General features: G+C 39.3%; 1 protein-coding gene across 1 annotated transcript; it reads left to right on the forward strand.

Annotated features, from left to right (window-relative positions):
* Window positions 1-1,372: 1,372 nt before the first annotated feature.
* On the forward strand, window positions 1,373-18,301 carry nuak1b (NUAK family, SNF1-like kinase, 1b). Its single transcript, XM_043227286.1, has 7 exons — window positions 1,373-2,382; window positions 8,610-8,730; window positions 10,719-10,870; window positions 12,348-12,413; window positions 12,580-12,699; window positions 13,811-13,943; window positions 14,077-18,301. Exons 1-7 carry the CDS (start codon window positions 2,173-2,175, stop codon window positions 15,114-15,116), a joined length of 1,842 nt encoding a protein of 613 aa, XP_043083221.1. The 5' UTR covers window positions 1,373-2,172; the 3' UTR covers window positions 15,117-18,301.
* Window positions 18,302-18,708: the final 407 nt, after the last annotated feature.

The raw sequence follows: 18,708 nt of genomic DNA on the forward strand, positions 1-18,708 counted from the left end.
AGTTACTGCTTGAGTATGAAATCCACTGCCTGACCGCTCACCACAACACAGGACCGTCCAGATTCCCAGAGCTCTCCAGATCAAACAAAGACAAACGGCTCAGTCTGGAGTCTGCTTGACTCGAACTTCCCCTCCACCAATCAGTGGCTAAATTACACCGTGCAGGACCCAAACAGAAGCAAACAAAAGAAAACAAAGCTGATTGGCTGAGGCAGAATGTGCAGGGTGAGGTTTCAGGCATGTCTGACTGCGTCTGAGCTGCAGGTGATGCATTCTGCAGGAGAACTGGATCAGGAATATTTAATCTGTCCATCTCTGTTTGGTTATTTCAGGTCAGCTAAACTTGGTCAGAGTTTACGGGTGTATTTATGAGGGCTATAAACCAAGACATGCAGCAACATTTGGATCATGAACAAAGCTGGAGGCATCTTTGCTACTTTAAATCATGAAATACAATAGACCTTTGCTTTTAGACCTTTGAACGTTTATTCAAATCGATCTGACTCCATGCTGAACAAATGAGCAAAAAACGTTTCTATGCAAATTATTTTGCATCAGGGCTCCATTATATATAGAACAGCAAAAAAATATATAGATTTTTAAATATAATATAATATAAATAAAATAATATATCTACTTTATATATAAATATATCTATATTTTACATTACTGGCTTAAAGTAAATAGGGCTTTAAATGGATATATATATATATATATATATATATATATATATATATATATATATATATATATATATATATATATATATATATATATATATATATATATATATATATATATATATATATATATATATATATATATATATATATATATATATATATATATATATATATATATATATATATATATATATATATATATATATATATATATATATACACACACACACACACAGACAGACACACAGTATATATATGGAATTTTTTTTTGAAAATACATGTATATTATTTATCATAATAAATTCCCCAGTATTAATTATACAGTATTAACCTGTATTAATATATAAATATCATATAAAATAATTTACAAATGTCATATAATAAATTTGAAAGTGTTACTGGCCATCTAATATATATGTATATATATATATATATATATATATATATATATATATATATATATATATATATATATATATATATATATATATACATAACGTATGTATTCTATTCTATGCAAAAGTCTAAATATGGTGGGTATTAATACAGGATGACACCTTTCTGTTTTCCCTCTAGTAAAGCAGAAGCGGAATATCAGCAAAAATCTGAGTCAGAGAGAGAGACTGAGACACACACACACGCGCACACACACATATTCTGACTCCGCCCCCTTCGTCTTTATTCAGTGCCTCTCAGCCTGAAGGACAGAGAGAAAGAATCACAGATCAGGACACCAGGAGGAGAGACGGGCCGAACACACCAAACCATGGCCACAGCAGACACGAGACCGCAGCACATCCTTCCGTCCGATCCCCGCGCACCGAGTCTCATATCACGGATCACCGGCACCAGAACCGAGCTGACTGACACCACGGCGGATCCGCGGCCAGAATGAGGGTGATTTACGTCCAGAACGCCGGCGTGGTCGCTGCTTTCTCGCCTGAGATTTTCTGCGGTAGATTGAAACAAAGGAATAACGGAGAAATCATGATCGAACGCGCCACGGGAAAGAGAACACGTCATAACGGAGTAAGATACGTCATAATGGTATAAAACGCGTCATAATAGAATAGTGCACAATAGATACGTTGTCGTTCTAATTGTGAATGATACATTGTAGCAGTTTATAAGTGCCATAAAACCACATGGCACGTGTTCATTAGTTTCTTTTGAATAATATGCCTTTTTTAGTCCGTTCATAGCCCTGTTTTATCGTTCATAATTAGACTGGGATTATTATTTTTCTTTAGATAGCCTACCATAGCCGGCTATAGGTAGAATAGATAGACACCTCATTAAAATATGAGTCATTATTGACAATCATAAATTAGTTTATATGTTAACATAATAAACCTTTGCATTGTAATTTATTTATTTATTTATATGCTAATTAGCTATATTAATTAGGTCTTATATTATCAATATTTCAAAGCATTTAGTCAAGATATTTAAACATAGAGGGAGGTTTAAAATATTGTCCTCCCACGTGATGGAGACACAAAGGCCAGGTGACCCATCGGGCCCCTCGGTGGTGGCGGAGGCCCCTGAGGGCCACGGTGAGGTCAAACGCAGCAGCTCTGGTGTGAAGAAACATCATCACAAACACAACCTAAAGCATCGCTACGAGCTGCTGGAGACCCTGGGGAGAGGAACGTACGGCAAAGTCAAGAAGGCCATCGAGCGCCATTCTGGAAGAGAGGTGAGAGCTTCAAGCATCCGATGAACAAATCAATCTAATATCATCTGAACACTGTTGTACATCTGAACAGCTATCCAAAAGGTTGTAGGTTAAATTCCCGCATTAACCTCTAGCTGAAACACACTGTGGCAGTAATATCATATGGATATTCCATGATACATTTATATATACCTGTGATTTAAACTTTTGAATCAAAGAATCATTTGATAAATGAACACAGAACTGGCCTGAAGCTTTGGACCGGCTGCAGTTTGTCATTTAGGGTGTCAACGCTGCTATAAAATCTGTTGTTGTGTTTGGCTCATTTCGGTCCATCTCATGGGAATTCCACCCCACGCGTGTGCACCGCACGCGTTCGCTTGTGTTAGAGCAGATGTTTTAAATCTCCTGCAGTTGCTCTAATAGCCCCCAATGAAACGCATCACTCTTCAGCCAATTGACCATTTCTGTTGCAGTCGGGTTCAAATGTCACTGCTGACCACTCGCCATAAATAATAACGCGACCAGCTCCGAATGTGTTAGAGACCTTGAGTTCTGACCCTTGGGTCGCTAATGAACTCTGACCGACATGCTAAGTTCTACTGTGGGCATTTAGGTCAGGCAGGGCTTTAGTGTTCGTTTGTTCATTAATCAAACTTACCAGATTCGTTCGGCACTCTTTGGCACATGGCTATGGTTGTTGTTTAACATGGTCCTCTAAATAATTTAATAAATAATCTGATAAATTACCAGTGAACCTGGAACAGCTACTAAGAACAATGAAATTCTACTAAACCACCAAAAATGACTAAAAATGTAATTTACTCATCCTCACGTCTGTCTTAAAAATGTCTCAATGTTTTCTGTTCTCTGACTGAAAGACAGTGGGGTCCGAACACAGCTCTTTCACCTTGAGTCGATAAGTTCAGTGTTTTGAGGATAAACATTAGCATCTGGCTGATTTGACTAGCTTCTACCGAGTAACTGATGAAAATTTAATTAAAACACATTAGAATTTGATTGGACACACAGCTTTTGCTGACAAAAGACAAGGGATGGGTATAAGCTATATATATATAGTTAGTCATGTTTTGTTATTAGCATTTAGCTTAGTTTTTTTTTTTAATCTTTATTTACCTCAGGAATAGATCTGCTATCCATTCTAGCGGTTGAAATGGCCTCTAGTCATGTATATTTCCATGGAAACACTGTTGTTGGTGACTGTTATGGGCTGTAAGCAGATATATAGCCATATTTTAGTTTAATAATTTACAATCCAGGCTATTTCACAACACATACAGCCATATAAACACACACAGGTCTGAGTGTATTGGTGGGCAGTGTGCCATCAGAGTGTTGGCAGGCTGTTGAAGAAAGTATGAGCGCACGCTAACAGACCTAAAAATAAGACTCCATGCACTGCACATACATGTTTTTTCGTTTACCTCAAACTCAGACGCATGGTAAAACATAATTTGTCATGCGTGTTTGCGGGCCCATAAACATAAAGTCACTCAGGGAGACATACGGTGTTGTTTTCTGGCTCAAGTTTAGTGTGCTTAGCAGGAATTAGTCAGAAAAACTGTTAACCAGCCGGACACGCTGTCTGTTAAGAGTTGCAGTGCAGACATATAGATAACAGACAGAAACCTCTGATAACTGCCATAGAGACTAAACATTAGTCATCGCTGAGTCTTGTGCGGTGTACAGCACTACAGATGTTTGATTCTTTTTTCTATATGTGACATGCTTGCAGAAGTGTGAAAATTGTTCTCATACATGTTAAAATGCTACACTGTGACATCGGACTTGCATAGTTGAATTGCTTTCTGATACATTTTGCTTTCGCAGTTAAGTTATGGATATAAATTTGAAAAATGACACTATTCAGCACCGCATTCACTCAACCTAAGATTATTTGCATTTGCCAGCTCACGTTGCATTATAAATTGCATTCTGAATTTGCATTGCTTTTGTTTTTAGATTTTTTGCTTTTTTAGCAAAATCAAAGAATTTTTTTTTAAATAAAGCTTGCATACATAGAAGCGTTTACATTCACATACTACGTTTGTGTTACTATGAATAGCTCTGAATATTGTAATTAATTGACATTGCATACCTGTTTTGTTAATAGTGTTCTGACACATTTCAGATTTTTTTTTTTAAGGCTGATCTTTCATTTTTTAGCAAACATTAAACATAAAATGTGTGTATATATATATATATATATATATATATATATATATATATATATATATATATATATATATATATATATATATATATAAACATTTTTTAAGGCCATGTTCAACTCTTAATATATAGAGTATTGCTCCTTCAGGTGATGTATCTTACATGATAAAGCTTTACTGTTTGTTATCACGAACACAGACAAACAGAAGGTTCTGACTGTTGATATAAACAACAATCCAGAACAGCATATTCTTGACCTCTACCCCTAAGGCACAGATAACCAAAGACATTGCATAACATATTCTTCTTTATGGCTTTAACAGCCTCTGATTCCCTATAATGACCCGAGCAGACAGACAGATAGCACGAGTGTGTGAGCTCTCGCACGTATGAGCTCGTGTTTGCATTGCATTTGTGGGTATCTGAATGTACAAACAAGATCGGATGTCCACATAACGTTCAGCATTCCTTCCACTGTGTGTGATGGATGGGTCACATGTCTGTCTGAGCGTGTGTTTGTATACACTCGTCCATCTGTGTGTGAAAAGGTCACTGTGACAGTGCGAACGCAGACGGACACACGAGAGGCCATCTTGAGCAGGAAATGAAAATGTTGTGGTGAAATTAATATCCTGTACGTGGTCAAAAGAGTCTGATGGAGCGTAGTGGGCTTTAAATTCTGATCCCAGGTCAGTTAGACGCTCGTATCTGAGTCTCGATCCTCAAAGGTAAACAAAATAGATCGTTCAAAATGTTCGTAATTTGCTTTGTGTTTGAGTTTCAAGATATTTTCCAAGGATGTGATGACATCTAGTGGCTTCAGCTGGCAGAACAGATTATTTCATAAGAAGAATTAGTAAATACTTTCAGGCGTGTTGTTGGTGGTTGCTATCATGTTATGCAGTGATTTTGTGTGGTGTTGGAATGTTCGATGATTGGTTGGTGGTTGCTAGGATGTTTGTAATGGTTGCTAGTGCTTTTGGGATAATTGCTGGTTGGGTTTCAAAGGGGTGGAAAATTTTCGATAAGTTTCGGGAAACTTTCCAAAAGTTTCTGAAAGTTTGCAAAGATTTCTGGAAAGTTTCCAAAAATTTAATATTTGCCAGAAATGTACCGCTCCTATGCAATCTAAATTACCAGGTTGTTGTTAGGGGTTTGGGTGGTTAATAATTGGTTGCTAGTGCTAGGTTGTTTTGTTGGTTGATAGGTCATTACTAATGTGGTTGTTAGGGTTTTGGGGTGGTTGCTAGGGCATCCAGGGTGGTTGCTTGGTAGCTAGGCTCGTTAGGTTGTTACCAATGTGGTAACCATGGTTTTTGGGTAGTTGCTAGGGCATTCGGCATAACTAAAAAGGTGTTTGAGGTGATTGCTAGGCTGTTTGGGGTGATTGCTAGATACCTATCTGGGTGCTTGTTAGGGTCTTGGGTGGTTGATTAGAGGTTGCTAGGGTGTTTACTAGGGTTTTAGGTGTATGATAGGATGTTTATAGTAAATGGCCTTTTGAGTTGTTTGTAAGTGGTTGCTAGGCTAATAACAATGATTGCTATGTGGATCTTTGATATTCGAAGAAAATTACTAGGGCATTCAGGGTTTTCTTGGGCATTCAAAGTTATTGCTAGAAGGTTGCTATTGGTTTGGATAGTTGCTAGGTGGTTATTAGGGTGGTAGTCAGGATTTTGTAAGGTTGCTAGGGAATTCAGCATAATTGTGAAGGTCTTTGAGATAATTGCTGGGGTGTCCGGGGTGACTACTAGATGGTAGCTAGGGTATTCACGCTGATTGCTATGTGGTTAGAGATTGTTTTTGCCCAGGTGGTTGCCTGGGCAATCAAAGTGGTTGCTAGAAGGTTGTTAGGATGGTTACCAGGTTGTTGCTAGGGTAGGTAGATTTTTACTAGGTAGTTGCTAGGGTATTCAGGGTGATTATTAAGAGCTTGCTATGACGTTAGGGTTTGGTTACTGGCGTTGTTGTGTGGTTACTATGATTGTTGTTAGGGTTTTGTGTAGTTTTTTTGGCTTTCATGATGATTGGTATGCCATTTGAGGTGACCTGCCAGGAGGTTGCTAGGGCGTTTGGGTGGTTACTAGGTTGGCAGTCAGGTTTTTGAGGTAGTAGCTAGAGCATTCAGCATAATAGCAACAGTTTTGAGATGGTTGCTAGGGTGTCCAGCGTGATTGCTAGATGGTAGCTAGGGTATTTGGGGTGGTTGCTAGGTGTTAGGATTATAGGGTGGTTGCCAGGGCATTTAGGGTGATTATTAGAGTATTTGAGGTGGCTGGTGGAGGTTGCTAGGGAATTTGATTAGTTGTTTAGGTGTCCTAATAATATATATATATTTTATTTTATATAATAAAGTAGCTTACCTCTCTAAACTACAAGTTTAGAGGTTTCAGTCATGTTACATGACAAAGTATAAAACTTGTTCAAATCTCTCTCCTTGCAAACAATATCAGTGAAATACAAAAACTCAAGTGCACTTTTATTGATGCTGTTTTCTGTTAATTTGGCTTGCACACAGATAAACAAATAAAAAGCTCTGCTGGTCAGTATCCTGTTCCTAACGCTGTGATTTTTTTTTTTTCTTCCTGGAGATTATTTTAAACTCTCGCTCCCGCTGTGTTTGAACAAACTGCAGCATTAGTATTCCTGCCGTCTCCAGCAGACCTGGCGGGAGGTGAATACCTTCAGCTGCACATAACTTCATGAGCTCATGGAAAACACTCACTGATGGCTTTCCAATAAAGAGCAGGGTTTGCCCATTCTTCTTTTAGAGAACTGGTCCTGGTTTCTGGATTTGTTTATGTCTTTTTATTCCACATAATCAGTTTTGAAGCATTCCGCAAGGGCTTTCCTTTTATGGATATAGTCAGTGATTTACCTTCAGCTCCTCGGAAACATGTGGTTTTGGTTTCTCCAAGAAACGCGGCGGTCCGCCTGCTCGCTCACCATTAATGAGTAGACACGGGTTGTTCTGAGAATGGAGGAGCAGATAGACATGTTTTAGCGACTGTCATTGTGGGTATGACATCACAAAACAAAAGGAATTGACAAAGGGCTTCCTTTCTTCCAACGAAACTTTGTCATCAGCTCACTCATTGTTTCAGTTGTTCTTTAAATGGAGATGTAGCACACGCCTGGGAGAGTGCGATAGGACAAAAATAGACAGGAAATCACTACCCAGATATCATTTCCCCTTTCCTCCCCATGACCTCATCCATCAGTCAGTCAACAGGGCATCTCCTCTTTGCCCACATCACATCTCCAGTACGAGAATGTCTGCCGTTCTAAAACAGTATAGAACATCATGGCCTTTATTATTATTATTATTATTATTGTTTTACATTTTATTTTACTTATATTTAAACAATACAAAAAGGTATTCTATGAATTTTAGTAATGTGACTGAGGAACTTTTTTCCACATAATTGTGAGTGTAAATTTCACAATTCTGACATTTTTCTCAGATCTGCATGATATAAATGCGCAGTTACAAATTATAAAGTTAAAATTGGGCAAAATTGGGCGACCCTTTGTCATGTAAGTTGCAAACAAGTCAAAATTTCAAATGTCAAAAGTAGTTTTTTTTTGTTTAGTGGTGGAAATGAGGTTTTGTGCATATTGGATCAGTTCAAGTTATCAGTGCTGTGTTCTCTGGGCCCACAAGAGCCGAATAAACACACGAGAGAGCTTTTATTCCTCTTCCAAACACTGCACCCTCATTTTCCCAAAAAAACATCAGGAAAATTACACAGCACAAGGCTGAAAATATGCTCAGCCGTGATGTGTGTTTATGGGATAATTCTGTGTGTGTGTGTATGTGATGGGATGATTACACTTCTCTGTCTGAAGAATCTGCTCAGGTGTTTTTTTGACGTTCAGAAATAGAATGTTTTTGTAAGAGCGATGGCTAGCTGTGGTGCCAAACCCAACAAAGAGAGTTTTAAGCTAACTTGAGTTGTTTCCTCTCCAAAAAAAATGTCATAAAGTTACTAAGGTAAACCTAACATTTTTATTGTCCTTTGACAAAGGGAGTTAATCTCTTTTTTTCTCTTCAGGTTGCCATCAAGTCTATCAGAAAGGAGAAGATTAAAGATGAACAAGACATGGTTCACATTCGACGAGAAATTGAGATCATGTCGTCCCTTCGCCACCCACATATCATCTCTATATACGAAGGTATCTATCTATCTATCTATCTATCTATCTGTCTATCTGTCTATCTGTCTATCTGTCCATCCATCTACCTAAATCTGCAATAAATAAAGCATGAAATTCTTGTAAATAATTAATAATGTTTCATTAACTATTAATAAAGTTGTGTTGTGAAGGCCAGTAAAAGCTTTTTGTTTTATTCATGAAATAACATTCCATTTAAACTAGATCAGCCACAATGTGAATGTGACTTTCCCCACTCCTTACCAGCTTTTGTTTCAACGGTTAAGATCTCCCGTTGAAGTTTGTGTTGATGATTTCTAAAGACATTTTTGCTGCCGTCTGGTTTCTTCTGCTGATTCTGTGCCACGGCAGGCCTGGCGAGCTCTCGGCGCGCTGACTCGACTTTTTTCCGCTCAAAGTCCGTCTGGGTTTATAGGGCAGTTTATTTCTGACGATTTGCCGTATTCATCTTTGTTCTGTGTCATGACTCCGCCTGTGTTGTGGTTGGCCCGACTCAAAGAGGGGAGAACACCTCTTTAAATGAGTCTCTGGAGTTACCAGCTCTAAATGAGTCTCTGGAGACTTTTTTCATTCCCTTTCCCGTGTCTGGCTTTGTCTTTCATTGCTCCAGTGTCAGAGTGCCTTTCTCTTTTAATTTTGTGTGGTTTTAAATTATGTTTATGGGTTTGGGCTGGTCGTGGAAATTTTCAGATAAAGGAATGAATGTGAATCACTTGCATATTAGCTGTATGAACCTTCCCAGACGAGCATTTTTATTACTCAAAAGTCACGTGTATGAAAAGTTTCTCAATTGTTTCTCCAAAAACCGCACACAAATGAGATGATCATTGGCATACGATAAGAAAATAAAGCTAAAAAATGAGATGAGAAATGTTCAAGCTCACATTGAGATCTCGGAATTCTGATTGCAGACTATTTTGGCAAATCTGAGCACAATTTGAGACATCTGAGGTCTTTATTTTTTTTACAGGAGAAGCATCTGAGAAGCAAGACGTTTGAGCAAAGTCAGGAGATTTAGTTGCATTTAAGCTAAGAGAAACGATTGAGATGATCTCATTTGGGATTTTCCTTTCCTACAGGCTGCATATCACTGTCGAATTTATCGCTGAGCTTCGATATTTAGCATCACTGTGAGAAGACTGTGATTTACTCTCTTTGACACGGTAAATCTGTGTTATGTTAACTCTGTTACCCCCCTCTCTCTCTTTAAACTGTATTTGCACAATCCCAGAAGGCTTTGCTTTTACATTCCCTGCTGTTCTGTGGAAAGCGATGGCGGACAGGAGAGATTCTGTAAAAAGATGAGAACCGATTCTGGAAGTGTGACAGGAGCCAGCGGCAGCGCCAAATGCTTGGGTGGGGTGATGCGTATGAGGATTTTTGGGGTTTCGCAGAAACAGCCACTTTCTGCTGCGTCGGACTGTAATTTGCTGTGTTTGTTCCTCTGGATTTTTCGGCTTCTCTCGGTCGTTAACGGATTCCACTGTGACCCGCTGAACTTTCTGGCCTGGCCACTACAAAACAAAGTCTTTTAATTTTTATGCAATCCAGTAGTTTTGTACTTGTACTTTTTCATTGTGGGTTTTCATTCTGAAGAAACAAGGCGCCACTGTACATGTTTATTTTTGACTGGACGCCTCCCTGTTGAAGCCTTGGCCTGTGTAAGCTAGACATGGGTCACGTTATCCAATTGGCCAATTACTGAGGTCTACAACTAGATTATTTCTTAACTTCTATATAGATACTTCCTGTACATTTTTTACTTTTTACTTCCTGTACTTGTGGAATTGTTTAATGGGAAGTAGAGGACAAAAGTATTAGACAAAGTTGTTGTTTTCTGACAAAAGATGTGAACATTATTGCCAAATAAAAACTAGCATTTTTATACTGATTCCTATTTGGTATTCATATATATGTACGAAACATAATGAATAAAATACATGGTATAAAAAAACTGATCAAATTTTCATGATTTTCATTTCATTTAGTGTTTGAAAATAAGGACAAGATAGTGATCGTCATGGAATACGCCAGTAAAGGTGAACTCTATGACTACATCAGCGAACGTAGACGCCTGACTGAGAGAGAAACCCGACACTTCTTCAGGCAGATCGTCTCTGCTGTGCACTACTGCCACAAGGTATGCACCATATCTCTCTCCTTTTCTCTTTCTCATTCCCATTCTCTTCTCAGAGAGAGACTCATATTTCATCAGGGTTTCCCGCAGAGCTGCACGTGCAGTTATTTGATGAAATCGGGCCATGCAGTGCGAGTCTATTATCTTTGGCTCTTGTCAGATTGGGAGGAATCTTGGAACAGACAAACTGATGTGAAACAGCTTTGCATCATGGGTCACACATTTCAATGTTTAGCAGAGCTGTCGATGGAGTAATAAACCACCCATTTGTAAATTTCCTTGAAGTCGTGTGCCTGTGTAACAGGGCTTTCTTACGACTGTACTGTTTTCAAATCTTTTCAAGATTTTCAAATCCTAATTTGGGATAATTAGATTTTTCCCAGTCATCTCAATGGTAGTCTCGCTTAGCCAGACCTTCAAACTGACGGCTCAAGGTCTGAAATCCAAGGTAGCTTTCATTGGCCAAGGCCTGGCTATGAGGCTGTTTGACCGATACATGTCAAACAACCAATCACAGTTTGTTTCATTCGGCATGCTCATCATCACTGTTGTAAACACAGTGGCTTTCTTTTTTTCATGAGTTCAGCATCAGGGCATCTTTGTTTCTAGGTGGAAAGTTAAAGAACCCGACACCTGCAAATCCCAAAAATCCTGTATAATTCAACCAATCCAATGACATCTTTGGAACTCCTGCAGTGTTTCCACTTTTGTTTGCCATATGCATTAGATGTTTAGCCAGTGGTCCTCAATGGCAAAAAACTATCCCAAATTACAATTACTTTGTCTACCATTTCTGGTAGGATTACCATCACTGAGCTTGTTGCAATGCATTATGGGATTGCATTCCCATACCTATGTACCTTTTTGAACATCAAAATGCTGTCTGATTAGGCAGATGACTGAATGAAGTTTTGAAGCATAGTCAGAGTTTCAGATAAGACCATTTCCCCATGATGCACTGTTCGGAGTCAATCAAGGTCCCTGTGGGCTTGCACTGGGTGGGCTGGTTTGCAGCTGAAGATGACGTGATGTCATATCTCAGGGCAGAGGAGCTTCCAGACACTGGAGGGGAGGGTGATGAGTCATCATCGCTATTGACAACCACAATGCGGGGGGATTTTCGGGTGGGGTCGGCCAGACGACATAAGAAAGCAGCCTGTTAAACTGTCGATTTATAGACCCATCTGCAAACGCTGTGCATGGTGAACACATGCATCTTTCATGGTCATCAGACATCTGTAACCCTCTTAGATCCTAAACCCCTTGTGGCTGGGTTTCTGGGCGTGCTATAACCCGAATGCTGTTTGTTACTTTAAAGGAAACACAAGGACTAACTGCACAATCATGTTTCAATCAAAAACTGGTGTCTGAAATTACAGAGAGTGTTTGTGGAACAGATGCCAGTGGTTAATAATGATTCTGTAGGCTATGACAGTATTACCTCAGATGTCTGAAGTGCATTTTGATGCTTTCTTTACAGAATGGTGTTGTTCACCGGGACCTGAAACTGGAAAATGTGCTACTGGATGAAAACTGTAACATAAAGGTGAGAATGTTTCTGAAACACTGTCTATGTTCTAGTTCACATCCTGTATAGCATACAACATTAAGATTAGTGCTATGCCATTTTTGTAAAAACACAATACAACTAGTTTTTGTTTTCCCCCTTTTTTTTTTAAAGCCAAACACTGACATATCTGTAATTCATTCAGATTGCCGATTTTGGTCTGTCCAACCTGTATCATAAAGACAAGCTCCTTCAGACCTTCTGTGGTAGTCCATTGTATGCATCCCCGGAGATCGTCAATGGCAGACCGTACCGTGGTCCAGAGGTAAGGCATGCTAAGAAGGTTCTAAAAGCTGCTTATTAGGTTGATAATAAGCAACACTTCTTTCCAGGGTCATAAAAACATACTGGAATGGTTTACTACAGGCCTACATGACGTGATGCACAGACATAAACCCTTGAGGTTTGCATCATCGTAAATGAAACACCCCACAGTTTCATTATGCTGGCGTGTGAAATCCACTGTGAGCGGCTGTGATCTATCAGAGACAGTCTGTGTGGTTAGTGAAGCCTTATTCTGCTCTTTGATGGGATTATCCTTCCACAGACCCCTAGGAACAGGCAAACACTCGCCTTGCGCTTCTCAAACTGAACATGGAGAGCAGCTGGATTTTCTTTCTTCAAGTATCTATGATTATACATGTCAAACCTCGGTCAGAGTTGAAAGGTTCTTTAGAGCTTTACATGTGCCTCTCTTGTGGTATATAGCTCAGGGCTTTTCAAAATAGAAGTAGTTTAGTGTGCCTTATTGACTTTAGTGTGCAATAATTTGCTTCAGTTTTCCTCAAGGGTACAGAAAACACTACAGTGTAATCAAAATGGTCAAACTCTTTTGAGAAAAAGCCAGACCTTCCAATCAATGAAAGCAATGAAAGTTTCCATTTCTTCTCACCCTGGCGGAGGACTTGAGCAAAACAATTACTTTGGTTTATAAGTGATTTCCTGTGAACTGACAACTCAGGAACTTGGAAAACCATCCAGCCTGCTGTGGAGATCATGAGATTTTTGGCCTACATACCTTGCCCTTTCAACTGACCCTCCACTGGACTTACATAACTGACTGCTTAAGGGTGGTATGTTGTGTAATAGAAAGTCTCAGAACAGACTGATTGCATATAGAGTTTAAGCTGAAAAATAGGCTGAAACCAACAAGAGTGAGAGACTGGTACTATCTGATGCTGATGACTCCAGAAAGTTGTGTTATCTATAGATTCTTGCATAAAAGCACAGCCAGCACTAACCATCCCAGACTTGTCATGTGATTTCTACCACCCCTCTTTATGACAGGATATCTTAAGCATCGTTGATTAAACAGTTAGTAGCAACTCAGTGTTCTTTCACTGTTAACTGACATCAATGTCATCCATTATTTGCAGGTGGACAGTTGGGCTCTGGGGGTGTTACTGTATACGCTGGTCTATGGCAGCATGCCATTTGATGGAGGGGACCACAAAAATCTAATTCGACAAATCAGCAATGGAGAGTATCGAGAACCATCCCAGTCATCAGGTACTGGTCTTGTACAAACTCTTTTAAACAAAGTTCAGAATGCCTTTTGTATATAAAATTATGTACTAATATACACAGTCAAATTTTTCTCTTGATCATGATAAACAAGAAGCTTGTTTGGTCTTTTGTTTAGATGCTCGTGGTCTTATTCGCTGGATGCTGATGGTCAACCCTGAGCGACGAGCAACGGTGGAAGACATCGCCAATCACTGGTGGGTAAACTGGGGATGGAAGACTAGTGTGTGTGACTGTGAATCACAAAGGGATGCAGGCTCGCCCATGCTGGCTCGTCTCATTGACTGGCAGAACCGAACCGAACCTCGACCCACTAAAGCCATCCGGTCTGAGCCCTTCCTGCTTGTCCGGCAACGTCCCAAAAAGTCCAAGAAAGAGAATGATGATGGTGTGTCCCACTGTAATGGAGAGGACAGCCTGGGCCTCAAGAGACCAAAAGGCATCCTGAAAACAAGAACCTCTGAAGAGCAACGCTCTCCAAGTCTGGAAGAAATAGAATCCAGTGTAGGAACCCCAGAGAAAGAATCTGGGCCTGAAGGTGAAGAGGGCGAGGAGGAGCAAGGTCTAACAGGCAACTCTCCTACCAAGGCAGTCTCTATTCTTCCGAAGAAGGGAATCCTAAAAAACAACCAACAACGGGAATCAGGGTACTATTCTTCCCCAGAGCGCAGCGAGTCCTCTGACATCCTAGGTGGCAATATTACACCTCTCGCCGCTAGCTCACCACCAAAGCGAGCGGTTGGTAGAAAGGGGATCTTGAAGCGCAACGGGAAGTATTCTACATACAGCGGTGCTCCTCCTTTGAGTGTCCTTGGGGAACCAGCACCTGGTGATTCCGGTTTATCCCGCAGTCAGAGTCGACCATCTAGTATTGTAAGGGAGGATAGCGACACCATCACCAACAGTTCCTTCAGTGGCACTGATTGGCCCCCACCCAGAGCCCGCCCCAACATCAGAGGCTGCGTGTCTGCAGAAAACCTTCTCCAGCTGGCCAACTTTAAAGGTCTCCAGGCAGCTCCTCCCCTACATAGTGGGAAATTCAGCCGAGGAACACAGGGCTCTCCGGGGGATAACAGCAGCTTCTCTCTACTAGGAGATCTTGATGATATGACTCAGGTGTACCAACAAGCCCTGGACATCAGCAACAACCTGTCATAGGGATGGGGGCCAGTTGAGAGGGGCCTAGAAAGAAAGAAGGTGGAGCAAGTGGAAGGTGTTTGTTTGGCATGTTGTTGACGACCAGTGCAAAACTGGGATTCTATGAATGTGAGTCCTTTATCAATGGGATGATATTGGAGGTTGTACACAACCAAACCTTAACCTTAACTCCTAATCCTTATCCCCTAATCCTTCCCTATCCTACTTTTACCTTTACCCAACCCACTCTTATACACCGTTAAAATTTGTATCAAATACAACTTGGGGAACTACAGCCTAGGGGGATTTAAGGGTTTGAAGTAAGTAACATTTAAGTTGGTACTCTGGGACATTTCTCCCCCTACAGGCAAGAAATAAAATTAAATGTTTACATTTTAAGTATAAAGGTGAGTTAGTATCACATCATCATGTAACGGCAGCCTTGATGAAACAAAAATAAGAGCCAACCTGAGTTTATCAAGCACCTTAAAACTCTCACAGAGCACATGTCGTTTGTGATCTTTACTTCCAAAAAAGAAACCAGGGTCTTGCTCCAAATGAACTGTTGTTGTGTATTATTTATTAATATTTTTTTGTAGATTTAGTGATACAAAACTGGTGTGGTCTGGCAGTACTGGAAGATTAAGAAACTGAAATCTCTCGTTGTCCTTGATTGGAACTGACATATATAATTGTTATTTTACTTTCTTGGTTATTGTGATATGTCATTTAAACTCGTATTGATCTTATGAGTAGAATCATATCTATGAAATTATAGAAGTGCCTTTTTGTTTGTTTGTTTTACTTTTTTTAAATTCATATTAAATTATGTATGTCATTTCCTTAAGGTGGAGAGAGATGCCAGAGGAAGCTGTCATCAGATGAACAGCGTTTTTATTATTTTTATTTTATTTTATTATTTTATTTTGTTTTATTTTAGAGTTTGTATTGGATGCTTAGAAGAGCCCCAGGACCTCTGAGTACAAAGCCTACCCTACAGAAATTTCAAGGTTATTTTTGCCACATTACTGAGGCCAGTGATTTACAGTGAATCATTCAAAAAGAAGAATAGTCAGTCCATGATCACCTTGAAAGAAAGTTTATTTTCAGAAACCGCTGAGTAATTCAAGGATCCAGAAATCTGGACTGATTGTTTTTGATTGAGTCCTGACAGGAACATGTGTGTGTGCACCATGTGTTTGTCTGGAATGGTACTCTTGTGGTTTCTTGATTGGGTTAGGTGACTGTTTAGAATTCTGGACACCTTCATCTTAACAAGGTTTAGCTCAAGGTAGAAATGTCAGACACAATCTCAGCTCCAAAGAATGTTCATGCGGAGACAAGCTCGTTTGACTATTTTCAAAGGTTCTGGACTGTAGGAACATTGTTTCTTCTGGTGTTTATCGGTTGATGCTTAGGGATTATAATTCCTCAGCTCTAAGAATAATGGATTATTAGTTCTCTGTTGAACTTTGATGTCCAAAGCACTCCCATCAGAGCTAAAAAAACAACTAGACCTATTAGTTTCAAAGCAGTGATGAGGCAGCAAAGACCAAAGGCTCTTTAGAGACATGTTTGGACTAGATCTTAATACCATGACCCAGAGAGCTTCCCTGTGTCATAGGTTTAATGGGACAGAAGCTTTATTGTTTCAGAATCTGTAGTCCTTTAGTCTACCTGCAGAATGTTAAGTGCAATTTTAGTTTTAAGGCTGATGTCTAAAGGTTTTTAGAAGGTAAGTGTGAAGTAGCTGTAGTAGAGGGGAGGTTTTAACAAGGTGTTTATCTTAATGAAAGCATTTATGGATGGAGGACACTTTTCCAGTAAGAGGGACACATTGATTTATTCACTGGAAAGGATGATGTAGCTTTTTATTTTGCTGCGTGTGAAGAAAGACTAGAGTAAGTGTAGAAATAGTGAAATGAAGAAAGTAGATGAAAGAATAAGGGAAGTATTTTGAACCAAAGATGGCGCTTATGGTAATAATGTCAGAGTAAGGAGATGCTAAGGTAGCTAATTGTCTAATAGCATTATTGGACACTTGTTTTTTTCACCAAACATTTCAACAGAAACTGATCATGGCAGGCATTTTGTTCAAAAGAGGTCCTGGGTAGATATTATAGACACACCTAATGTGTATCGTATCATACTGCATTTCTGTATTGCATTGTATTGTCAACTGGATTCAGTGATCAAATTATACTATGTTAGTATTTTTATGTTATTGCGCTTCTGTTTTTGATTCTCCAAAATATTATTATTGATTTACCTTACAGAAGAACGTTGTGTGTATAATCAACGATCTTTCCTGGTCTCTACAGGTTTTCAAGTGCAGACATGCCATGCTAATGCTAATGTCTAGCATTCGCATAAACAGTCGATCAATCACAACTACTGCAGTTTTTTCAGGGTCATTTGTGTTAGAAATGTCAAAAGCCGCCTCACAGATCTGACCCAATATTTGGCGTCACGATATTCACTATTAACCTTATTTGTCTTAATACTTTAGGACAAAGTTGAGCATCCACCCAAATGTGCCATTGCTAACCATAGTGCCATCGCAAGTGAGATTAACAGAGGCGGCCATTGCGAATCAAATTCAAACATGCTTTCAGCCAAACTGGAAATACCTGGTGCGTATTAGTCAGAATCAGCATAGATGAAAACTTGACTGGATATTGTTTATTGACAGTACTGAAATGGTAGTATTATTATGTTATTTATGCATTATTTTATTCTAATTATTTACTTTTGTTGGTCAATGCCATAATCTTTTTTTGGGGGTTTGGTATCAGTTTGAGAAACAAGGACTGCCAAGGTATTTTTTCGTTCAGTGCCTTTGCTATCTTTTATGATTTTTTGTTTAATTTTTTGATAAAAATTATTACAATTGCATACCTTACAAATGCAGACCTTTTTTATACTCTATTTATTGGTGGTGAAGCCATTTCATTTAACAGCAGTCATACAAAGTGTGCATGTGTGAGCGTGTGTCTAGACGCAAACAAACACTGAAAGACAACTGGAAAAGCGAAATAACAGAGAGATGGTGCATTGCGGTGGTGTGGTTGTGTTGTAAAGCGTTGGTTGTGTATTCAGCTGCTCTGGTTGTTGTTAAGTGGAGATATCTCGCTAACCAGCAGTGTTTTGTACCACAAAACCAAATCTGTGTAAAACCAACTCAATAAACGAATAATTTCAAAGGAGGTGATATCTGCGTCTACTTCATTTGGCTGCACTAAATGTTTATCCTGACATGCATGACTCAAGGAATATCCTGCATCCAATATTTATCCATTAGTAGACCTCAAATCTTTCAATGAACCATTTGGATCATTGATTTGGATCCCCTCTTGTGTTAAACAGGTTTATTACGACATGAGGGTGAGTAAATGATGACAGAATACTAATTCTTGGGTGAACTATCCTTTTAAGCGGGCCAAAGATTTTGCACAAGCCCAGAGTACAGAAGAGTGTGCATGAAGGAGAGACAAGATCTGAAGGGAGAAATATATAAAGGAGAGGCTGCTCTCTTTGCCAGCTTTAATTTGATCCAGAGCTGCTCTCCAGGGCCCACAGAAACAGAATAAGAGCGTTCAGCCACATGCCAGAG

Source organism: Puntigrus tetrazona, chromosome 25, assembly GCF_018831695.1.
Source record: "Puntigrus tetrazona isolate hp1 chromosome 25, ASM1883169v1, whole genome shotgun sequence".
NCBI classification, from domain to species: Eukaryota; Metazoa; Chordata; class Actinopteri; order Cypriniformes; family Cyprinidae; genus Puntigrus; species Puntigrus tetrazona.